The sequence below is a fragment of the Lithobates pipiens genome, unplaced genomic scaffold (genome assembly GCF_037356315.1).
Source record: "Lithobates pipiens isolate NorthernLeopardFrog02 unplaced genomic scaffold, aLitPip1_a1.2 Scaffold_22, whole genome shotgun sequence".
Classification (NCBI taxonomy): domain Eukaryota; kingdom Metazoa; phylum Chordata; class Amphibia; order Anura; family Ranidae; genus Lithobates; species Lithobates pipiens.
Window position 1 is genome coordinate 152,556,476 of NW_027507784.1, and position 26,354 is coordinate 152,582,829.

Below are 26,354 nucleotides of genomic sequence, written 5' to 3' on the forward strand. Positions count from 1 at the left end.
ACCTTATTTCCTAACTAAATGAACATTGTCTTTGTGAAGTTGACAGAATCAAGTCCTTTGGTTTATTAACCCCATGTGGTGCTTTCCACCTTGATCAGTGATATTTTTCACATACAGAGATTTATTAAACTTGCTGGAACAGGTGTTGGCCCTTTTTTACAGTGGTACAAAATGTATATCATGTGTGCCCTTCACTTTCCCAAACATTATCATGGAAGGCTCCAAAAGTGCAGTCGGTTTGAGAAACAGATCTTTCATAAGCCTTATTTCTTTATTTTCAAAACATGCTCTATATAAAGGAACATACCTATATGGAATGTTATATTGAAGAAGTATATTTTTGATTTCATTGAGATGAGAAGATGGTATCTGCACATGGACCTCTTGTCCTGTGTGAATTCTCTCAGGATCATTTGGTCTCCACAAATCCAGCTTGAAAAAGAAGAAATATACACATACATGCAATTAAAATGCACAAATGCATATAAAAAGTCTATTACACCACATAAATAATTTATCTTTGCATGTATTGGGGGTTAACCCCCCCCCCCCCCCAAAAAAAAATCCTTCAGCTTTGTAGATTCTGATAAAGAATGAAAACCAAAACAAAAATCACCCCAGTGATAATAAGCAACCAATCAACCAAACAAGCAATGCTTTGGCCACAGCCAAAAAGTTATGTTTTGGTCACAAATAAATTTCACTCTAACATAAATTAAGAGTTTTTCATAGATGTCTCCTTTATAGTTTATACTATATAGGTTACATGTATAATAAGTTGCTCTAAGTGGAAATTTACAGTTGAAATGTTTTATGAGATGCTCTATTATAGTACAAACAAACTCTGCTAAGCAGTAGATAAAACGTAAGACTGAAGGGTTTACGTTATTTGTAGTACTCAGCCTGTAACTCATAAACAAATAGAAAATATATTATAAAAAATAATGTAAATTCGATTCTGTTTAAATTTGATGAACAGAGCCAAAGATATATTGAACTTGCCATTTTAAATGTATATTATTTGGTTCTGTCACACTTAGGAGAATGAGATTTACTTACCTGCCAGTTTTGGGTCAATTCTTGCACATATTCAGCATGCTTTGCTGTCTGTGGAATGATTTGGAGCACTTGATCTCTGAAACAAATGTTATCATATTTCATAATACACCAACAGAAGCCATTGACAGAAAAATTACATATTTTTTTAAACAAAATTGTCACTTCTTTAACCACTTGACAACTGGGCACTTAAACACCCTTAAACACCCTTAATAACCAGACCAATTTTCAGCTTTCGGTGCTCTCACATTTTGAATGACAATTACTCAGTCATGCAACACTGGACCTATATGAAATTTTTGTCCTTTTTTTCACACAAATAGAGCTTTCTTTTAGTGGTATTTAATCACCGCTCGGTTTTTTATTTTTTGTGCTATAAAATAAAAAATACAGAAAATTCTGTAAAAAAATGTATTTTTCTTTGTTTCTGTTATAAAATTTAGCAGATTAGTAATTTTTTCTTCATAAATTTTGGCCAAAATGTATACTACTACATATCTTTGGTAAAAATAAGTACAAATTGGTGGATATTATTTGATCTTTGTGAAAGTTATAGAGTCCACAAGCTATGGTGCCAATATCAGAAAATTGATCACACCTGAAGTACTGACGGCCTATTTCAATTCTTGAGACCCTAACATGCCAGAAAAGTACAAATACCCCCAAATGACCCCTTTTTGGAAAGAAGACATTCCAATGTATTTAGTAAGAGGCATGATGAGTTTTTTGAAGTTGTCATTTTTTCCCACAATTCTTTGCAATATCAAGATTTTTTTTACTTTTTTTTTTCACAAAATTGTCATATTATCAGTTTATTTCTCACACACAGCATATGCATACCACAAATTACACCCCAAAACACATGCTGCTATTACTCCCGAGTACGGCGATACCACATGTGTGAGACTTTTACACAGCGTGGCCACATACAGAGGCCCAACATGCAGGGAGCGCCATCAGGCAGCAAACACCCTGGAGAATACAATGGTGGTTGTTGCAACTTTTTATCTCGCACGGTATTTGCGCAGCAATTTTTCGAATGCTTTTTTTTGGGAAAAAACATTTTTGTGCTTAAAAAAAAAAACACAGAAAAGTTAGCCCAATTTTTGCATAATGTGAAAGATGAAGTTACGCGGAGTATATAGATACCTAACATGTCACTCTTCAAAATTGCACACGCTCGTGGAATGGCGCCAAACGTCGCTACTTAAAAATCCCCATAGGCGACGCTATAAATTATTTTTTACTGGTTATATGTTTTGAGTTATAGAGGAGGTCTAGGGCTAGAATTATTGCTCTCGCTCTAACGTTCGCAGCGATACCTCACATGTGTGGTTTGAACACCGTTTTCATATGTGGGCGGGACTTACGTATGCGTTTGCTTCTGCATGCGAGCACATGGGGACAGGGGCGCTTTAAAAACATTTTTTTTATTATTGTTCATTTTACTTATTTTAGTTTGACATTTTTTCCCCCAAAAATACATTTTTTGATCACTTTTATCACTTTGATCACTTTTATTCCTATTACAAGGAATGTAAACATCCCTTGTAATAGGAATATGGCATGACAGGTCCTCTTTACAGTGAGATATGGGGTCAATAAGACCCTACATCTCACCTCTAGGCTGGAAAGCCTGAAATAAAAAAAATAAAAAAGATTCTGGCTTTGATCGTATTGGCGAGTCGGTAGAAGCACCGGAGGGCGGCGGGATGTCTATTGCTGGGTATTGCAGGGTATCACCGACTATGGCTGGGTATTGCAGGGTATCTCCGAGTATGGCTGGGTATCTCAGAGTATGGCAATTTATGGCAGGGTATTGCAGAGTATTGGCAGGGTATTGCAGAGTATTGGCTGGAATTTTACTGCAGAGTATTGGAGGGTACTGCAGAGTATTGGAGGGTAGTGCAGAGTATTAGCTGGTATTGCAGAGTATTGGCTGGTGTTGCAGAGTATTGGCGGGTGTTGCAGAGTATTTGCGGAGTATTTGCAGAGTATTTGCAGAGTAATTGGAGAGTAATTGCAGAGTATTTGCAGAGTAATTGCAGAGTAATTGCAGAGTATTTGCAGAGTATTTGCAGAGTAATTGCAGAGTATTTGCAGAGTAATTGCAGAGTATTTGCAGAGTATTTGCTGGTACTGCAGAGTATTGCAGGGTATTTGCTGGTACTGCAGAGTATTGCAGGGTATTGCAGAGTAATGGCAGGCAATTGAGGGGTTAAATTTCGGTGAGCAGCGATGTGGGCACTGCAGATGCAGCCCACAGCACTGCTGACACCGATCTCTTCCCCCTCCGCTGTACCGATTGGTACAGAGAGGGGGAGGGAGGAACCGGTGTCATAACATGACACGGGTTTGTTTAGAAGTGATCACTCCGTCATTTGACGGAGCGATCACGTGGTAAACGGCCGCGATGAGCGGCTGTTTACCGTGATCCGTGATGCGCCGGGTCCTGTGGACCTGGCGGTCATGGATGCTCACGAGTGTGCGCCCCAGGGGGCACGCGAGAGTGGAATTCTGGGAGGACGTCATATGACGGCCTCCAGAGTTAAACAACTGCCCTGTAGCCGTCATTCGGCTATGGGCCGGTTTTTAAGTGGTTAAAGAATCATGTGGCATTTTCATTACCATGTGTACTTTGCGCACTTTTATGATTGAAAATGATGTTTTAAATTCACTCAGAGTCATTTACATCTAAGTGTTTTTTTAATAAACTCGTTAACATGGTTTGTGTAGCTCATTAATATGTGTTGCAGTCCATTCATTTGCAATGGGCTCCTAATGCATGACAATGCAGTAAAAATCAGACATTCATTTTTTTATTTTTTTTTGAATGGCAGGTGCATTGTGGGTGTGTTTTCCTCCACTACTGTATTGAGTGCATTGAGATGCCTTTTATCACAGTGGTATATGCATTTTAATGTGCAATACTGCGGCAGGATGTGAAGAGGACCTCAAACTTTTTTGTAATATTTTTTTTATGTGAAAGGCAACTCACAAAGACTACTACATGGGTTTTTGCCTCTGGGTGGAGATCATTAAATGTGGATGAGATAAAAAAAAAAGAGAAATAAAGGCTTTCAATTGTTAAATAACAATTCCACCCCTTCTTGTGAATGGGGTGTTTTAATTAAAATAATTTGTTGAGTTGTCACTAATGGCTACCGATCACATTACGTGTGTGTGTGTGGGGGGGCTATATGGCCGTCAATTTGCTCTGACATGTTTTACTGAGAAAGGCTTCTTCAGAGGGTGTGTTCATCCTATGACACATCATTATTTGTTTAAAAGCAAGATTGTCATTAATAAAAAATCTATCCTTGGTGAAAAACATCAGGGAAATATGGTACATCTAAGTAGAATGAGTTTTATGCTCAAGCAATTCAAATTTAGGTTTATTCTGTTTCCACCTAAACACTCTAAATCTGGCAAAATTGTTTCTACTTCTGAGTTTGAACAGTAACTTTTCATGGGTGGCTGAATCTCAAATTCAAATCAAATATTTTTGTATTAACAAACACTTATGACTGTTGCATTACTGCTTGATTGAATTTTGGAAGTGCATGAATAACCAACTCCCTTACAAAAGGACTATTGACTTCACAAGACTGTCAAAGGATACATCAAAATTAACACCATATAGCCCGGGGACATATCTGCAGCGAGGCAAACGCGCCTTGGGTGGTATTTTTCAGCAGGGTGGTGCCCCCCCAGGTAGAATGGACAATATGCACAATTTTAGTCTTGCCTAGGGTAGCACAAAACCAAAATACACCACTGCATACAGCCAGGGTATTCTGAATAGTTACTTCTGTATTCGTTTCCGGAAATCCTCTTTTTGATCAAGAACTTTATATTGCCCAAATTGATTATAATCTTGATAGTGATTCTTTTTACATGGTAACATTTTGTGTAACTGCAAAAAGACTGTATACACCTCTAGCTCAAGATACGGGTTTTTATGGCAGCCACATCAAAGAGCAGAGCTGCTATACACCCATCCATATAAATAAGGATATTCTGACATTCTGGTATCTGAGAAATACCACTATACTTTAAAGAAGCAGTTAATACTTATTACTGTGGTTTAGACTGATAGGGTGATAGGGAGTAATCAGTAGGTTAGATGTGTTACATACATTTTCGTGATTGACTGGCTTTGCCATATCTTCTCATGGGTGAACCATGAATGTACTTAACCACTACAGTACAGGGCACTTTCACCCCCTTCCTTCCCAGCCCAATTTTCAGCTTTCAGCGCTCTAGCGCTTTCAGTGACAATTGCGCGGTCATGCTACACTGTACCCAAATGAAATTGTTATCATTTTGTTCGCACAAATAGAGCTTTATTTTGGTGTTATTTATTCACAACTCCGTTTTTTTTTTTTTGCGATATAAGCGCAAAAATAGCGGAAATTTGGAAAAAAAACAATATTTTCTTTTTTCTATTTGAAAAGAAATCCAATAAAATCTAATTTTGTCATAAATTTAAGCCAAAATGTATTCTGCTACATGTTTTTGGTAAAAAAAATTCCGTTAAGTGTATAATAATTGGTTTGTGTGATCACGGACATATGTACGCAAATGATCATGTACATATGTGTGCAGGTGATCACGTACATATGTGTGCAGATAATCATTGGGACATGTGATTTTAGTGGGACATATGTGGGGGACATGTTTTTATTATTAGGGACATGTGTTTTTATTATTTGGGGACATGTATGTTTTGGGGACATGTGTGTTTTGGGGACATATGTGGGGACTGTGTTTGCACTGTGTTGTGTGTTGTGTGTTTACACTACACTGATGATCAGTGAGTAAAAAGCTGTAAAAAGCAGCCCATACTCACTGATCATCAGCCGGCTGCAGCGTTCTGCTCTCCTCTCCTCAGCGGTGACTTCCGTGTGAGGAGAGGAGAGCCGATTGCCTAGCAACCGGCTGTTTGTTTACATCACATGACGGCCGTGATTGGACACGGCCGTCATGTGATCAGGAGGGCCAATCACAGAGCCCTCCTGCCGATCTGAGATGTGCCGTGTCCGGGTGACACGAGCACATCGGGATCGCGCCGCTGCGCGGGCGCGCGCGCGCGCGATCCCGCTACTCCTGAATGACGTTCCTGAACGTCCTATCAGGAGTAGACGGCTCCCACCCGGCCAATGCATATATACGGCCGGGTGGGAGCCGTCTACTCCTGATAGGACGTTCAGGAACGTCATTCAGGAGTAGCGGGTTAAAAAGTATCCAAACCCAATACAAAAATGTATTTGATTCATTTCTAAATGGATGAAGTTTTTTTTTTAAATTGTATTAATTGGTGATCCTGCCAGTATCACACTTTCTATCCTAAGGTGAAAATGCTCACTCACCATACTGTATCTATGGGAAAATACCATTGTCACCCTAAGGAAAGACTTCACAAGGCCTTTCTTTCCTCTTTCCATGACACAGAGAAGAGAAATTCTGTAGTCCCAAGAAATAGCTGGGAACAGAGTAATCAATAAAAAGTGCAGTAGAGGCAGAGGTCAAAGAAATGTATCAGCTAACAAGGGACTAAATGATAAAAGTTTGTTGTTAGGGTTTACATACACTTTAACCCATTTCACTGCCAGGACTGTACTCTGTATGGACCTATAGTACTGCTTCCAGCTGGCCTGGTCCATACACCCTACAGACTTGCATTCCTGCTTCTGCTACAAGCTCATGGTCACTTCAGTGACCATGAGCTTGTAGCAGAATTGGTCAGAGGATTTCACCCCTGACCTAACTGATCCATCACTTTCCTCCTTCCCCTCTGGTCACCTACAGCTGCTGCTCCGGTACTCAGCTCAGTAAGCTGTCAGGATAGAGAGTGGGGGGTGTGGGTGGAGATTTGGGGTGGGGTGCTTGGTAAACATGTGTTTACCAGCCCCTTCCTTTCCTACAAGGGAGATAGGCAGCGATCACTACCATTTATGAATGAATAGGAGTCTCTTTACAGACTCCTATTCATTCATGTAGTGTGCAGCTTAGGCTACAGAGAAAGGAACTGTCTTCTGTCCCTTTATCTGTCTCAAAAAAGAGATATCATGGTTCTGCTTAGACCTCTGATATCTCACCAAAGACCAAACAAAAAAAAAGTACCAGCTATTAAAGAATATAACTGTAAACATTTTTTAAAAGTAAAAAAAAGTAAAAAAAAAAAAATAGTACGGCCCCTTTCACAGCAGACTCCATCAAGTAGATCCACCTGTTCAGTGGGGGATCTGTCCGCTGATCCCCACTGAGCAGGCGGATGAAATGTCCATGTCCACTCTGCTGATGCATGTTCTCAATTGGGTGGTCAGAGGGAGACAGACTGCCTGTTTGTTTCCATCAGATTGTTGTCTTATCCAATCTGCGAGACCGATGGGGAACAGATCCCCATCCATCTGTTTTTGGTGGATCGAATTGGATTGGATACAGGCACATTTACATCCGCCTCCCCACAGAGAACAATGGGTGGTCCGATCGGGTCTGCCTGAAAAACGGACAGGCGGACCCGATTTGTCCATTCTTGTGAAAGGGGCCTAAGGCCTTGTCTACACGGGACATACACAGCGTACACCCCTGCAAGGCTGTGTTTACCTGTACAGGGATGCACAGTTGTTCAGTGCAGGCAGTCCCATTGATGTAATTTGGGATATAGCAACTACACAAACAAAGCAGTTTCTCCCAATTTGACATCCATGTGGATCTAAGTACATGTCCCTGAGCTCACACTGTCTGAATTCTGGTTTTGCACCCACACCTAACCGGATATCAGATTCGGAGCAGCGTCTATGCCTGAGCAGCCATTGCATCCCAATTGACATAAATGGTACTGCCTGCACGGTGATGCATTTAACACCTGTGCATCCCTATGCAGGTAAAGATGGCCCTCCAAGGGCATACACTTTAGTACGCCTCGTGTGAACGATGCTTTAGTAGCAATTTAGCGAATTTTGTAAGGTATGTGCTGTTTGTGTGAACTAATAATGATTTTAGTGTATATTTTGTGGAAATAGCGATTTGATGAACATTTGCGCAACTTTTGCAGGACCTAAAAAAATCAGTAGCACATTTTTTTATTCTATAGGCCATTTCCTTTCATAAAATCTAGAGTTTGGGAGGTGGGGGGGGGGGGGGGGTCTTTTACAAATTCTGAAAGCTGTAAGAGAATAATGGTAAGCTCTAGCTTCATAGAATAAATTGTTTTTATTTACTTTTTGTATTTTTTTGTATTTCACAAAAAGGTGCAATTTGAAATGTCAGATATGTGTTATTTATTAACTCAGTTCAGTTTTAACTGCCATATTTAGTGGGAATTTAGCAGGAATTTTGTAAATTGTGCCATGTATGAATCCACTAATAATGATTTTATTATATTTTTTGCGAAAATATTGATTTGATAAACATTTGCGCAAATATCGCAGGGCCTTATAAATCAGTAGCACCTTCTTTTTATTCTACTGGCTATGTGCTTTCAAGAAAATATATGCTTTGGGGGATCTTTTACAAACTCTGAAAGCTATAAGTGAAAAATGAAAACTTTTAGATTTTTAGAGAAATGTTTGCGTATGTATAATTGTCACCATTTCGCAAAAAGGCGCAATTTAAAATGTACAAATATTTGTTATTTATTAACTCGATACAGGTTAAGTTTGTATATTTAGTAGGAATTTAACAAGACTTTTGTAAAATGTGTTGTGTTTTTCTCTGCTAGTAATGATTTTAGTGTATTTTTTAGCGAACATATCCATTTGATAAACATTTTTGCAAATATTGCAGGGCCTTAAAAATCAATCGCACCTGCTTTTTATTCTACTGGTTATGTGCTTTCAGAAAATATATGGTTGGGGGGGTCTTTTACAAACTCTGAAAGCTGTAAGGGAAAAATAAAATAGCAATGAAAAAATTGCAAAAATGGTCCTGCCAGCTGTGTAAATGTGGAGCACAGGCCTTGCCAGCAAATGTGAATGTGGTTTAATGTGATTTTAAATGTTAGATTTTAATGAATCATCACACATTATCCAGAGCTTAATTGATAATATGCCAAACTGACTCCACTTAGAGTCCGCAAAAGATGGAACAGAATGCAAGCAGTTGTAAACATCCAATGCAAGGGCAATGCACTGTAAGATTTTAGTGTGTTGGTCAAAGGTCATAGTATGTGTGATTAATAAATTCCAAGATTATCATAAATCTCACAGTGGTGGCCTTTAGAGCAAATATATATAGTAGGTATTCATATTTATTATATCTTGTATTTTCAAAAATATGTTCACCTTGCAAGCATCAATTAAAGTAAAACTGAGAAAATACCTGCCAGTAATAAAAAATCTAGAGTGAATTTTTGGAACCTATATATTGATAATTAACAAAAACAGTGAGCATATTCCCTAAAGTAATCAGCTTTTCTGCTTTAGGTTATATTATTACTATTACTACAGATATTCCTCGCTTAACGACTTACCCGTTTAACAACCGCTCGGATTTACGACCAGCTCTCCCAACCCATGCAGGGCGACCACTCAGACTTACGACCAGCTCTCCCAACCCACGCACAGGGCATCATGTCATCACTCAGCATCAGCCTAGTTCTCACCCCCGGCCTGCTGTTTTACAGGTATGTAATGTATTGTACTCGGTTCTCCTAAATGCCCCTTCTAGTGTTCTTTATACTGTACAGTTTTATCTATTATGTCTTTATACTGTACTGTTTTATGTCTTTATGTACAGTACTGTAATGTGTGCTTGTACTGTACTTCCCCACACCATGTCAGAAAAAAGAAAAAGCGTGCTTGCACCTGCTCAGAAAACAATAAAAGCTAATGATCTTGATATAAAAACAAAGATCATTAAGGATTTTGAGGCTGGCAAGAAATAGCGAGTGAATTGAAACTTGCACATTCTACCATTTCAACACTTCTAAAGGATAAGGATAGAGTGAAAAAGGCAATAAAAGCATTGACAGGATATCAAGCCATAATAACTAGGCAGCAGAAAGGCCTCATTCATGAAATGGAGAAATTGCTTGTGGTATGGATTGAAGACCAAATAGAAAAAAAGAATGTCAATGAGTCTTTTATTGATTTAAACCAAAGCACGCAGTATGGTGAAGAATCGACTGAAACATTTACAGCAAGCCATGGATGGTTTTAAAGGTTCTGTGGGAGATTCAACCTACATAATCATAGTATCAGTGGGGAGGCTGCAGGTCCAGATGTGGAAGCAGCTGAAAAATTTGTGGTTGAATTTGATAAAATCATTGAAAAAGGTGGCTACTGTCCAGAGCAGATATTTAACATGGATAAAACTGGACTTTTTTGGAAAAAAATGCCCAAAAGGTCCTACATACACAAAGAAGATAAAACAATGCCCAGTTTTAAGGCTTATAAAGACAGGGCCACGTTGTTGTTGGGAGGAAATGTTGCTGGGTTCAAGTTAAAGCCTCTCCTCATCTATCGTTCAAAGAACCCACGTGCATTGAAGCAGGTTAGTAAGCACACACTGTCTGTTTATTATCATGCAAATAACAAAGCATGGATGACACATGTTTTATTTGATGACTGGTTCATCAACTGTTTCATACCCTTGGCCAAGTGTTATTGCCAGCAAAAGGGTGTTCCCTTTAAAATTATCCTCCTGCTTGATAATGCCCCAGGTCACCCCCAGCATCTTGATGACCTACATCCAGACGTATCTGCCTAAAAACACAACCGCTATCCTAGAAACCTTGGATCAGGGTGCAATAACAACATTCAAGAACTACTATTTGCACACCACCTTTTCCAAAATGGTAGCAGCAGCTGAAAATGATGAAGTTACCAATTCGTGATTTTTGGACAGCTTACAACATTTTACACTGCATAAAAAACATTGCATCAGCTTGGGAGGGAGTAACAGAAAAGTCTATGCAGGGTATATAGAAAAAATGCTTAAAGTGTTTTGTGAACAATAGCAACCAGTTTGATGATGTTTACAGATGTTGAAGTTATAAATCAAGAAAGTGTGCAACTTGCTAACATGCTTGACTTAGATGTTGAAGTGACAAATATTAAAGAATTTGTGTAATTTGTTGAGGGAGAGCTAAGTAATGAAGATTTAACAGAGTTGGAAGCACAGCAGCACTTAGAACAGGAGGAGGAAGAAAAGGAGGAAACAATGGAAGAAGTACAAAAGAAGTTCACAGTCAGGCGGTTAGCTGGCATGTTCTCAAAAGTGAATGCAGCTTTCTTACAAATTATGGACCCAAATGTTGAAAGGTTCTCCCTAATCTACAACTCCTGATGACCCTGCTGGTAACTCCAATGATGACACTGTCGACCCTGCTGGAAACTCCAATGATGACACTGATGACCCTGCTGTTAACTCATTACAAGTACTTGTATAATGCTGTCAATTTATGCAGCACTTTACATATTTATTAAACATGCACATCAGTCCCTGCCCTCAAGGATCTTACAATCTAAGTTCCCTAACGCACATACACATACTAGGACCAGTTTACCTACAAGCCTGTTTTTGGAGTGTGGTAAGAAAATGGATTACCTGGAGGAAACCCATGCGGGCACAGTGAAAACATGCACGTAGTGCCATGATGGGAATTCGAACCAACAACCCTAGTGCTGCTAGGCCGAAGCTCTAACTACTTGTGCTGCAGCTTACAATACACTGTAATTTGTAAATGTAAATGTCATTCACTTAGGGTTTACATCTACTTCAAAGCTGTATTAAATCCAAATCCAAACATTTTTATATTGCAGCTTACCAATTCTTAGATGTGATGGCTGCATTCGTTTTCTTCTTTTGTCTTACTTTCTTCTATTTTCATCTGGTGATCCAGCCAGTAAGTTTGTTCTCTCAAAGATCAAGTTCTCTTTCAAATATATCAGTTTACAGGGATAAGACAAACCATTTAACAATGGCAGGGGTGCTTACAAATATCAATGTTTATTTATTCATATGTAGCCTTATGAGTTTATGTGAAATCTCCATTAATACCTGTACAATATTGTAATTAGAAATATATTTCCATTAGATTTAAATATATATGTAAAGTATTGAGTGTTGTGTTGGTGTTACTGTAATTGGTTCAACTTCAAAGCTTGGCCTTTTGTTTTCCCTGATAACATCTCACCTGGGAAGTAAACAACAGCTTTCGTTGACTCATCCAATCAGGCTGTTCCCAATATACATTGACTAGGTACAGTGACCAATTAGGGAGAATTATATTAGCCAACTACAGAAAGTAGGGGGGGGGGGGATATAATGCTTTGTGAGCAAGCCAAGTCACTCTGGTGTGGGAGCACACGGCAGTCACCATGGGCTGACCTGAAGTTAACAGGTAATCTAACTCTGAACTTGCACCTTATATTGTATTGTAAATAGGGTTCTGTGAGTAATTTGTAAATATCATGTAAGCCAGGGGAATTACACTGTATATTGTGATGTAAATACTGTCTGGTGTGTAATTTGTATATATTATGTAACCCTATAAATAAATGTGTATTGCTGATAGAACTACCTCTTTTGTACAAGATCTCTCAGATCTAGATATGTATATGTCCATACTACCACAATGATTGAGGTGTATGCACATAATCATAAATACTAGTTGTTGGAATCAGACAGGAATTATTATTATACATCTACACCGCTGTTTGTACAGCCGAACTCAGCCATGTTGATGTTTGCATGACACATGTTTAGAATGTGTAGAGGAATGTGGCAGAATCTGCATATCAAAGGAGTTACCTTCAGCCCAAATGGTGCACACAAGCTTCAAAGAGATTGATGACAAAGACGGCCCAGGGCACATCAGATGGGACTGGCCACAAAGCCAAATATGGCAGAACAGTCAGTAATATTAGGAGGGCGGTCATGTGAACACTGATTGGTCCAAACCAAATGGGACTGGCAGTAGGGTGTGGTATGGCTGAGGTATGTTTAACAAAAAGGTTCGCAACCATGAGGTCTCTCTCTGTCCCTCTTTATTCCATCATGAGGTGTAGCGGCGAAGGTTGGATAAGTATGGCTTATATTATATTTTGATTGTATGCTATGTATTATTGTAACTTCTATTGATACCTTGTGCACGCTGTATTATTTCCATGGGAAATAAATAAGATTTAATTGACCTTAGACCGTGTATTGATTTCATAACCAAGGGTGGTAGCATTATGGTATTAACAATAACATGTGCTTGGCGTAATAGATTGATAGATTAGCTGAACTATAGGGACTAGACAAAGGAATACATAACTGATAATAATAAGACTAGATTGAATTGATCAGTTACTTCATTTGGCACCCCAGAAGGCGTGTAAAACATATTTTTACACAGAATCCACAAAAATCTAAGGTATTTTTGTTTGAGTCCCTGTAAGCACAGATGCTCAAAGCCACCCAGAACTGAAAGTCATCTTTAGTGTGGACAAGATTAGCGCTGGCTCGCGAATTCTGAAACCACGCTTGGATGAGCAGGAAAATTCTGTGAGATATTTCACTGGTATAAACGCACGCGTAAAACCTGGTGAGAACTGTGACTGATATATATATATATGTACGTATTGTTGTGTTTGCAAACTTGTAACCAGAGGGCAAATTGGCGCACTGGCGAGATAAGGGACTGATCATCCCTGGTTATGTGATATAACCGCAGATTGACAGGATAAATCATACAATTTTGAGGGAAAAGTGGAAATATCCCAATGTCCCAATAGAAATTCCCTATGACCTGCTATCGAGTAGAAGGACATTGAATAAGAGTGTGTTCTCCTACAGAAATTCGTGGGTAAACGGATTTGTATTTGTTGTTTGTTGTTGTTGTTTTTTGTATTTGGAGGGGGACTACAGGTCAAAGCTAGCTTCTAAACAGCTTCCTCTATGTCTTTGTGTGCTTGGTATCAGGAATTACCATACATCTTTGAGAAAAAAGTGGGGGAAGTATAGGTTTTTATTTCTACACACGTGAGAGTGAAATAGCTCTGGTCCAATAGAAGACCAAGGCATTGATTAAGAGTGTGCCTTGTGTCTTGTATGCTGTAGAACCACAAGTCACTGGAAATTTAAACGGTTCGTATTTTTTTTTTTTTTGTTGTCCATTTGTTATCTGATTTCTTTTGTCTAAGCAAGATTGCTCAACCAGTTGGTGTGGATAGGCTAATTAGCATATCAATGGAAGCCATTGAAGGTTTCGTTAGCAAGCATGGTGGGATTAGATTTCAAATTACTCACAAAGGTAAATTAACATATCAGTTTAATGAACTTTTAAAACAATGTGATACACATAACAGTCGCATATTTAATAAGTCAAAAAAAGGCAGGAAACAGAGAATGGCCAATGCCTTATGCATGTTAATGAGAATGAAAGAAATTGCGGAACAAAAAGAATTAGAATGGTTTGCTGATAGAGAAAAAGTGATGGAACAGGTAAGGGATATATCAATCAGGATTGAAAAGGCTGATGCGGATGCTTGTAGTCGGATTAAACAATTAGTGGCTGAGAAATGTGTATTGCAACAGAGATTAGATGAATTAGAACAAACGTGTAAATTGAGAGAAAGTTGCATTGCCTCTTTGAATCAAAGGGAGGCTGAGAATTTGCAGGTTATCACAAGGCTTAAGGTACAAGCAGCCATAATGGAATTATCCTCCAAGTGTGCAATAGTGGAGGTACCCTCCACACATGCTCAGTGTATAGAAAAGCCAGAAGTGAAATATGAAGAAAACCCGTATGCTATTATCACTGCAAATGATAGTAATGTGATGGGAATCGATGTGGAAGAAGCAAATAAAGGTGGGATAACTGCACTTGAAATTGACTCAGGAGTTGACACTTCGGATGACTCCTCAGACAACGAAAGTGTAAAGTCTGTGCAGTCCAATCGCAGTAATATTATCCAGCAATGTGGGTTTCCAGCGCCATATGCTAAAAAAATGGCCTATGCAGGGAAACCAGAACTAAAATGTTTTTTGTGTAAAAGGGGGGGTCACATTTCAAAATATTGTCGGGCGGCGAATAATGATATCGAAAGGAAATTATACCCGAAAACGACCCCAAGGCATCATGTGTGTTATTCAGCCAGGTGGGGTAGCCATCCACAGCACGGAACCAATAGTAATCAAACCCATTTCCCGTGTAAAACGCAAATGCGGGGTCTAGAAACTAAAAAGAAATATGTAGGACAGTTGTGTAGAGTCAAAATGGAGATAGACGCATGGTTACTCAAATATAGCACTGGGGAAAACAATGTTAGCAGAACTTAGTGAGCTGCAAGCATGGTAAGAATATTCTGGTCAATGTTTCCCGGCTATGAAAAAGGTTTGATGTAAGTTTCAAGTTCAGAATATGATAGAGGACCTGGATATAGATATACATTTTTTTTGTTTTATACTTTTAGGGATAAACCCCTGAATTGGTATTGTGGTTTTTCTTTTGTGTGGTTAAAAGATGTTTCTGTTATGAGTTTTTTTAATCTTGTGTTTCTTTACTCTTCTCTTATTGTCAGTCTTTGTAAACTTTTCCTGAGTATCCAATACTGCTGATTAACATAAGAATTGTGTGTAATCACTTGTGTGTTCCTTTTTCCAGAGACCAGGAAGAAGTTAAACTGATTCGTATACGGACATTTGCATTTGTTTGCAGGTCTCTCAAAGTAACAACAGTGGTAAAATATAACAGAACAGGGGTTAGGTTATTGTAAATGCATAATCGATTATCACATGGTACCATGAGCTCATTAGTTAGTAATTGTTTGCAAACAATGAAAAATAATAGTACTAAAAAGAGTTACAAATGAAGCTAAAATGTTGTGATGATACATATGCTTTGTTTTGTTTTTGTTTTCCCCATTAACTAATTGTATTTCAGATTGGAATAAGCACTCTTTGCAGGAGAAAAGTCCATGGATGTTGTCAACTAAAAGTTGAGTGTTTGTCATTGTTGTATGATGGTTGTCTTGTCATGTTATTTGTGTGATCATCGCCAGATTTTTAAGTTTTTTTTACATTTTTTTTTTATTCTATTTTATTTTTATTTTTTTATTTATTTTTTTATTTTTATTTTTTTCTTCTAAAAAAAAAAAAAAAAAAAAATTTTTTTTTTTGATATTGGTTTAGTCCTCTATGTTAGTTATATTTTTATTCAGGTGGAAAAGTAGTAGGTCTAATCCACCTGAAAGGGGGGGAATTGACAATGCCCTCAGTTAGAACCAGTCACCTGAAAAGGGGTAGTGCATACATCGTAAAGATACAGATAGATGCATTGTTTTTTTTAGTTTGTAAAATTTGAAGTTTTTGAGAAGCAACACTGACGTTCAGTTTTAAACGTTTTTTGATCATACCATGGGGATTCATTTTACAGTGGGTGTAGCCTAAAGAGGTCATGGTTGTTTGGATAGTTTGGTCAGAGTTGCAGAAGCCAGGAATACTGAGGTCCTGGGCTCCAAGGAGGGAACTATAAGTAAACATGGTAAGCGATCAGATATTGTGGATAAGAATTTGATACTGCTCTTGTTTTTCACTTCCAGAATCCAAGTGGAGCGAGAATTGGAGAGGCTTCTGGAAGATGGATGACAGATGATCATCTGGTTGGCAGTTTGTCTGTGCCACACCATACCACAAATTTGTTCTGATAAACATCAGGAGAGGAAAAAAGGAAAAACTTGAAAGATTCAGAATATACTTGTTTTTTTGGTATGGACAATTTGGTGCTAATGCTGAATCTGAAAGACTGTGCCTAGCAAGAGAACTTGTGAAATATTTTGCTGAAGTCTCTCCTGATGAATGCAAACATGTTATTTATACATGTGCAATGGGTTGGAGGTTGGGGAAGAATTATGACACATCCAATCCGTCAAAACATGAAAATGTAAAATATGTGTTTTTTTTTTTATTGAAAGAAGAAAGGTTTTAATGTATTACATGTATTGGTGTAAGGGAGTTAATATGGTGCAGGTACCCAGGAGGCATACTGGCGCTTATGCATAATAAGGTAGCTGTGGATCAGACTAAAGGGTGCCAGGTGACACATCAATGGGGGAAAACTTCCTCGTAGGGGTGGTGTCTCAATCCTAGCGGTCCTAGAGAGAAGCTTTCGGGTACAGGACATGCGGGACACCAGAACTAGACACGAGGAAGATACGCCCGGTTGGTGTCTCACCTGAGAGGTTGAAACCCTGCACAGATAATGCCAGTGAATACACACAGGAGCATGCTCTGTTAAAATAAAGGGAACAAACGCTGGCTACCAGGGTACCGTAGGACTTCACCACATGGTGCTGCAACATCTCATGGTGGTTGACAAAAACCTATCACCCTATATGTGCTGAGTATACACTGAATCAGGTGCGGTTATTGTACCAGTGACTTACTCCCAGAGATGAGAATGAGGTCCATGCAGGATGCTTATTTCTGAGGAGTAACCCGAAAGAGAAGGGATGTATTCAGCACTATATTGGGGGGGAACAATAGCTGGGATGGGTGTTGTTAATGGAGGGGACATCAGCCTCCTGAGGAACAAACTCACAGCCATAGCTTCAGAGAAGGAGCGTGACTTTGTTACCCCGGGAGATTGGTGGTATCCTTGATAACATTCAATGAAATCACAGAAACACTCAGGTTAGAGTGGCTCCGGATTTTGTCAACCATGTTGAGAGGTTGGTAGGGAAGACAGAAACCTGTCATTGGCTCTGGCACGCACTCTGTGGCAGGTGGAAATATCAGCCAACATCAAGCTGATTATACCGTCTCTGTATGAGGGGCAGTGGCCTGATGAGTTAGCGTCACCGCTCAGTAAGATTTTGCCAAAACACGTTGCTTACACTAATCCAAAATAGTGGTCGAATGCCTGTATGGGTGGTACTAAGTTGGATTGTGAAAGGAGTTATGCTGTATGTTCTCATATACAGAAGTGCAGACTTGGTCTGTATATTTGGTGGCAGCAATGGGCTTACTGACTGGGGACTCTATCTTGTTGCATTTGAGGCTATATCACACATGTGATCAGAGAAGATGAACGCTGGAGGCAGGTTGATATTTCCCTTTGTCGGAAGCATGACCATGATGTCCTTGGTAGGCCAGGTCAATACATGGGGATGAACGAATAATGTTGGGAAGTTATTTCTCTCTGTATTCTGGATGGGAGAGGTCATTGCTGGGAAGAAGGCACCCAGGTATTATTTAGGACATAGGCGAGTTTTTGTTTCTTTGTCCTAAAGAATACCGGTGTAGTGTTAGTCATGTGACTCGAGGGTTCCTTGAACCTAACCGTAGGTAGAGGTGCATGGTACACCTTGGGCATGATCTCTGAAATCCAGGTACAGGGGTGGAATTGTGTGGGTTTGGTAATTGTTGTAAACTTATATGTGTAGTTAAGCGATATTTATCTAGAAGGGTCTCCCAGTTGTCTATGCAAGTTGAGGGACGATTTGACAGTGAGCTCTCTGTGTACAAATTGGAGACGTTGCTGCCAAGTCAGAGCCCTGCAACGCCGCTGCGAGCAAGCCTGCCTAATCCCGACCCGTATTTACAGTAAAAGGTTATAGGAGGTTGGGATCGGGGTGCGTAATACATATATAAGTATATATTATGGTAATAAGTTGATTTATGTTCGTGGTATAATGTGACCTATGGGTATTGTAGGCTAGTAATATGGGCAAGAAAGGCCCTCCTCAAGACTCTGGGTCTGAAAGCTGGGTGATATGTTGCTCTGAATGGGTGCTGGTGAATGGTGAATGAATGGGCACCCCTTGCCTGTACTGCCATCCTGAAGATACCCAAGATGCAGAATGGTGACATGGAAGCTGTCGCTGAAGAATGGTGGAGATGTGTCACTCAGTGGCAAAGCGGCACGTGTTGGGAAACATCACGTGGTAAAACAATTATGGACTGCTCCATAGGACCTGTTTCTGCACACGTTGAAAACACAACGTGGTAAAACACTTGTGTACTGTTCCATAAGAGATGTCTCTGGAGCGCTCGTTGGAAACAACCACGCGTTACACAAGCTAAGGACTGTGCCACAGGTGCTGGTTCGGAAGCACATGTTGGGGAACCACACACGTTAAGACAGTTATGGACTGTTCAAAAGGAGCCGTGTCTGAAGAAGGGTGGTATGCGCCTTTTAGGCGCAAAGCGGCATATGTTGGAATCAGACAGGAATTATTATTATACATCTACACCGCTGTTTGTACAGCCGAACTCAGCCATGTTGATGTTTGCATGAGACATGTTTAGAATGTGTAGAGGAATGTGGCAGAATCTGCATATCAAAGGAGTTACCTTCAGCCCAAATGGTGCACACAAGCTTCAAAGAGATTGATGACAAAGACGGCCCAGGGCACATCAGATGGGACTGGCCACAAAGCCAAATATGGCAGAACAGTCAGTAATATTAGGAGGGCGGTCATGTGAACACTGATTGGTCCAAACCAAATGGGACTGGCAGTAGGGTGTGGTATGGCTGAGGTATGTTTAACAAAAAGGTTCGCAACCATGAGGTCTCTCTCTGTCCCTCTTTATTCCATCATGAGGTGTAGCGGCGAAGGTTGGATAAGTATGGCTTATATTATATTTTGATTGTATGCTATGTATTATTGTAACTTCTATTGATACCTTGTGCACGCTGTATTATTTCCATGGGAAATAAATAAGATTTAATTGACCTTAGACCGTGTATTGATTTCATAACCAAGGGTGGTAGCATTATGGTATTAACAATAACATGTGCTTGGCGTAATAGATTGATAGATTAGCTGAACTATAGGGACTAGACAAAGGAATACATAACTGATAATAATAAGACTAGATTGAATTGATCAGTTACTTCACTAGTCAACAAATGGCGACCGACGAAGGGACAGGAAAAATTGGTGGTCTCTTTCAGCAGTATCTCAAGGGGTTGCAATATCTACAAAAGGCACACTATGAAAGGGTTTTTCATCTGAAGGCTAAAAAGTAACATTGGGTCCTCTATGTGCTCAATATAGAAATGGGCTATAAAAAATAGCTGTGTTGTACAGTGTGTAATTATTAGGAAGCCTACTGTTAGTATACTAAGGAACACATCATTTATGCTAAAAGCTAAATATATTATAGAATTTGTACATGAAGAGTCCAGATACATTAGAAAGAGATGAAAAGAGCTGTTGCCCAATGTTTCTATGCATGAAGATTCAGTCTATTTAAAAAAAAAAAAAGGTTTGAAAGATGATTCCTGCAGTTGATGAAGTGCATGTAACAGGAATTGAGAGTACAGCACAAAAGATGGATAGGGAGGACAGACAGTCTTTAGAAAATGTGCTACTTGTAGCTAACAATATTGGCAAACTATTGCCAGGAGTGCACATAACATTTCATGCAGATAATGTCTTGCAACGATGTAAATTACTGGGAGTTGCCAACTCCAGAGATCAGGTTAAAGTTTTACTATTAACAGTTAACTTAGACACATGGTCTTCCTTACCAGACCATGTTAAAGAAGGAAGAGCAGATTACAATGAAACTGTAGATGAACTGCTAAAAATATTATATCCCTTTGACCTAGGCTTAATAGCAGCGTTTAGAACAAAACAGGAAAATAATGAGAATCCACTTCTTTATGCAAACAGGCTATGGTCAGCTTACTATGTAGGCAAACGGAGAAATGTACACAGAGAGGACCCAGAGTACAAAACCCTCCTAATATCTAATGCCCATCCAAAATTTAAAATTCAATGTGGATTTTTTATAAATCCTCTTAAAGATTCATATCAAAGTATCATGGATTGTATGCACAATTATTTTCATGTAGCCAGAAGGTCTAATTCTGTGAAATCAAAGATTTATCACCAGCGTACAAACAAAAATACCTATTTAGCAAGTCACACTACAGGAGAATTGGCCACCTTTTCAAACAGAAAGAGACATCATTACAATTACAATGCCTCCAAAGATAAGATCTATAGGCATGGCTCCACAGTTACTAGTCAAAGGCAAATAGCCTCATGCTCCCCTTTGAATGTAAATACCATGGAAAGCGATCTCAGATTACAGCACAGGAGATCAGTTCTGAAAGAACTTACGTTAATAACCACAATTACGTCTCTTGAAAATGAGATTAAGCTACTGAAGGCACATATTCATAATTGGGAAAATACCAATAAAATAATGGAAACATCACAACATGTTCTTAAGGAAAAATATGAAGCATGCCATGCAGATGTGGTACAGTGTAATAAAGAACTAAAAGAAATAAAACAATCTTTTGATCAAATTGTTAAGACCCCACAGAAAACCGTCTATTCCATTCAAACAGAAAATACAGGAGGGAGGCCCAATCTATCTATATTATCTGCTAGGACTTCCCCTTACGGGGAACAAAACTTAAATATAAGCAATGTAGAAACAGTGAAAGAAGTACCAGATCTAATGTGTCATTCAGATGTCTATGATCTGAGTAATTTATTTTCACCAGATCCAAGTGCGGATGTCAGTGAACATATAACAATGTAAATATGTAAATGTAACAATGTGGTAGTGTTTGCTTTCTTTGTGCCAACGAAAGGGAAAAGGGTAATAACTTTTGTATAAGTTATATTTTCCAGGTGCAGGGAGCTCATGAAAAAGTATTTACATGTTAAGCAGGTGTATCAATATAGATGTATATACATAAATACATACACCTAAGGTAATGTATATTAGGCTAGATATTCAAACATGGTTATTAGTAATATAGGTGTTTATCTTCCCCAAAGGATCAGAAGACTGCCATAAATATTCAAAGGTATAGGGTACAAGTGTTGCTTAGTACAGAATCTTACTCTTGCTTCAGTTTATTTTTATTTTTTGTTCTTGGTTGTTGTTTTTTTTTTTTTTTTCTCTCTCTCCCGTTTGCAGAAACACATAACAATTAATTTGCAATTACCAAGGTGCTATCCAGGATGTATGGGATGCAATCGAAATGAATGTGTATGTTTGAGTGATGGAATGCATGGGTATGAACTGTCCATGTGTAAACAAAGATATTTTTCTTTTTTGTACTTAACATTGCTTTATGACCATAAATAAGTGTGATCACACTAATGCGCATGCGTTGTACTGTTTATGATTATTTTATCTTTTTTTTTTATTGGAAATGAGCTCAATACTGGTACCAGTTTAAATTTAGATATTTTTTTTTTTACAAGTTTAAATGTACTTGCGAATACATAACCTGTGCACAAATATGAAATCTCAATCCCTATAACTATGAGGAACTGTAGGGATGTGGTGTATATTTTTGTTTTCTCCTTTCCTGTGGCTTAGAGTGAAGGTCCATTCACTCTGACACTCGGAAACTACCACGATACATTACTTTGCACCTTGTGACATCTTATGGATTCAGTAGGTCTTCTGTTTTGTTTTGTTTTTCCTTTCAAATTAACTCATGTGATGCTAATATGTGTGAAGCTTATAGATCTACATGTTGTCATTTTAGAATTGAAGTATTTACAAACCCTCCCAGTTTTTTCATCTTTGGTCTGTCAAAGTATAGACTCATTACCTTGGCTGGAAGTCTGTTCCAAGCATCCACTACTATTGTAGACCATTATGAACCTCTCACAGAGGTACAGTGAGGTGTTATTAATGACTTTTAAGTTTTGTATTTTAGGGTAACTGCCCAAACAAGGATGGAGGATTGGACCCAGACGGGGCAAAGTATTGGGAAACACAGATGAGGACCTTAAAACATAATTTTATGTTGGTTTTAAGGAGAAGCCTTGAATGGAATTAATTACAGTCAGGCCTAACTAAATTCTAAAAAAAAAAAAAAAAAAATGTTTTGGGGGCGGTCTGTGTCAATAAACAGAGGTCCTGCGCTCTCTAATACAAATTTTTGTGGCCTGCTTGACTTGCAAATTGTTTTGCACTGAGAGTCAAGTAATATGTTAATCACCACCGAGAGAGGGTGTTGCGCAATGTTTGAAGGCAGATTCAATCACTTTGTTTAACACAATTACAGATTCAAGGCTCTTTAACAAATTAAAGGTTGAGGCAGCATTCAATCTGAATAGTTTTATTTTTTTTTTTTTTTCTTTATTGTTTAGTTTTTCCTTCAACTTTTTCTCTTAAGGAAAAATATTTTTTTTTTTCTCTTTACTTCCTATATCACCTTATTTTTTTTTGGTGATTCTTCAGTTTGGCTTGCCTATGGTGAAATAAAAAAAAAAAAGAGGGGAGTATGGGGAACATTATATGGAGAACATTTAAAGCAATTACAAATGTTGATATAGAATATTAAAAGCTTCCCTTTAGCATTTTGGGGATGGGTCGAGTATCCAACAGTTTTTGTTTTTCTTTTATGACATTGGGTAATTGTTTTATATGAATTTAGGTCATTGTAGCTATTATCATGACAATAGTAACATTAGGGTTTAGCTACAACCATGTGACTATTTTCTGTGTATATGTGACATACAATCCTCTCTACAGTTCTAATGTTGGGCAGTCATCAGATGTGGTCATTGATCATTTTTTTTAATGTTCATTTCTTTCTTTTTGTGCCATAATAAGTTCAAAGAGCATTGCGTGAATATCATATAGATATACTGGGACTGGTGAGACTCATAGTGATTGGCAAATAGCAGGGAGTATAGTACATTTGTACTTAAGAGTATTTTAGTTAGATTTTTCCTGAAGCCACTAGTGACTGGTGACATCACACCTATCTGTATTCTGAAATCAAGTTATTTTTGTCTGCGTAGGCGACACTGCCTAATCTGCAATGAGAACTCTTAAAGTGATGACCTCTTCCATAGCCTGCTAAAGGCAGGGCTCGTGCAGTAGCTACACACGGTAGCCAAGGACGGAGCGGTATGCCCAATGTTTGGGACCAGCACTGAACATAGCTTCAGTTAAAGGAGTTAGGGGTGAGTTGCGATGGCAACAAGAGCCCCCTGCACACTTGAAGGGTCATACACAGACACAGCAGAGTTACTTGCAGGCATATGACCATGGAGGAAGAAAGATGGGGGATGGAAATCAGACACCTGGCTGAAGGGCGTAACCAAATTGTTACACATGTCACTGAGAAAGGGGTCTCATTAGTATGTCGCAGTATATCTATGGTAATTCTAAAAAAAGGTCCTAACTGCTCAGACTTACCAGACGAGCATTAATTTGAATGCATGTGTCTCAAATGTACTTGTGGTTTTCTTTCTCTACCTCTGTCCACATTAACAAAGTATAATCTTAGCCGGGAAAGCTGATCCAAAGGCCATCCAACGGGAATCACCATGGGAGGCTGTCCCAGAAGCAAGGGCAACATGACCAGATTGACATTATTGACTTTCGCACTATCATTATTGGACGGTTGAGAACAAGGATCCTCATGTTTTTTTTTTATGCCTCTTGTTTTTTTTATTGTGTTTTGTATCCTATGATTTTTATTATGGACTTATTACATTCAGAACAAGTGAGGACTACCGATACTGGGATCCAGAAATGTGAACTGTAGAGATGGGGAGTTTAAAAGTTTTTTTTTCTTCTCAAAGAGTTTTATTTCATGTCAGAGGGCAAAGCCAAACGTTCAAAATATTAAAGAAGATTGCACATAAACCATTATTCTATGTGTGGCCGAGTCTCATATTCTCAACTGGCCACAAGGGGCCATCTGTAGCCTTATGAGTTTATGTGAAATCTCCATTAATACCTGTACAATATTGTAATTAGAAATATATTTCCATTAGATTTAAATATATATGTAAAGTATTGAGTGTTGTGTTGGTGTTACTGTAATTGGTTCAACTTCAAAGCTTGGCCTTTTGTTTTCCCTGATAACATCTCACCTGGGAAGTAAACAACAGCTTTCGTTGACTCATCCAATCAGGCTGTTCCCAATATACATTGACTAGGTACAGTGACCAATTAGGGAGAATTATATTAGCCAACTACAGAAAGTAGGGGGGGGGGGATATAATGCTTTGTGAGCAAGCCAAGTCACTCTGGTGTGGGAGCACACGGCAGTCACCATGGGCTGACCTGAAGTTAACAGGTAATCTAACTCTGAACTTGCACCTTATATTGTATTGTAAATAGGGTTCTGTGAGTAATTTGTAAATATCATGTAAGCCAGGGGAATTACACTGTATATTGTGATGTAAATACTGTCTGGTGTGTAATTTGTATATATTATGTAACCCTATAAATAAATGTGTATTGCTGATAGAACTACCTCTTTTGTACAAGATCTCTCAGATCTAGATATGTATATGTCCATACTACCACAATGATTGAGGTGTATGCACATAATCATAAATACTAGTCAACACATATAAAACCAAAAGAAAAAAACTGTTTCTTGCAACTGATTATAAAGTGTGATATGGATCTTTGGCTTCAATTTGTTTCAGTATTTAAATTTGCTACCGTACTGCTGTCTGTTATGCGTCTTCATCCAAAGTGGGGGTAATCTAATAAATGAGGTGTGTTACTGGCCAGATCACCAGGTGAAAACAGAGAGAATTAAGCCAAAAAAGAAAACCAATGCTGCCACCATATCTAATGATTTGTAAGCTACAATATATACAATTTTTGGTTTTGGGTTTAATACAACTTTAAGCAGGACATATTATTATTATTATTATTTTAATAATAATGAGTTTAGTTTTTTCTAAAATAATGAAAAAAACATTGTTGCAATACTTACCCATTATATTCCACCTTTAAACATGACCCACCATATATAAAGGCTCCCAGAAAAAACACTATCCACAGAATAAGCTTCATCTTTTTCTCTTAATTGATGTGTAGTGTAGCGTGTTGATGGTTCTTTAAAAAACTCTGTTACTTATTTGTGTAGATTTGTGCCCTCCCTGGACCTTGTTATATAGATAATGTTAACTTTATCACCCTGCAATCAGGATGGCATATGAGCAATAAAGATATATATGCTCCACCCCACATCCTGTTCTTCTAAATATCTTTTTCTCTTTGTATATGGAATACAGGTATGTAGGAAGCCTGAATAACACTGCTCAGACAGCAGGCTATGACTGTCAATGTGCAATTATAATGTTGAAAAACATTTTTATTAAGTGTAAAACTCAATAATGCATTATACTAACATTTTTCCATTTTACAGTATTTAAAGCGGGACTGTACTGGGAAAAAAAATATTAAAAGCCAGCAGCTATAAATACTACAGCTGCTGACTTTTAATAAATGGATACTCACCTGTCCCGGGGTCCAGCGATGCCAGCAGCCGAGGCCGATCGATTGCTCCGCTCTCGGCTGCTGCCGCCACCATTCTAGGTGAGGGAATCAGGAAG

The 26,354-nt window shown here is 38.5% G+C and overlaps 1 protein-coding gene across 1 annotated transcript in view; it reads right to left on the bottom strand.

The window, feature by feature from the left end:
- The window catches only part of LOC143924262 (carboxypeptidase O-like), a 70,635-nt gene extending 44,741 nt beyond the window's left edge, over window positions 1-25,894 (bottom strand). The window contains exons 1-3 of the mRNA XM_077448469.1: window positions 25,733-25,894; window positions 1,060-1,135; window positions 308-432 (exon numbers count right to left, since the gene is read on the bottom strand). Coding sequence (XP_077304595.1) covers window positions 308-432; window positions 1,060-1,135; window positions 25,733-25,812 — 281 coding nt within the window. The 5' untranslated portion in view covers window positions 25,813-25,894. The remainder of the gene's footprint in view (window positions 1-307; window positions 433-1,059; window positions 1,136-25,732) is intronic.
- Between the last annotated feature and the right edge of the window lie 460 nt (window positions 25,895-26,354).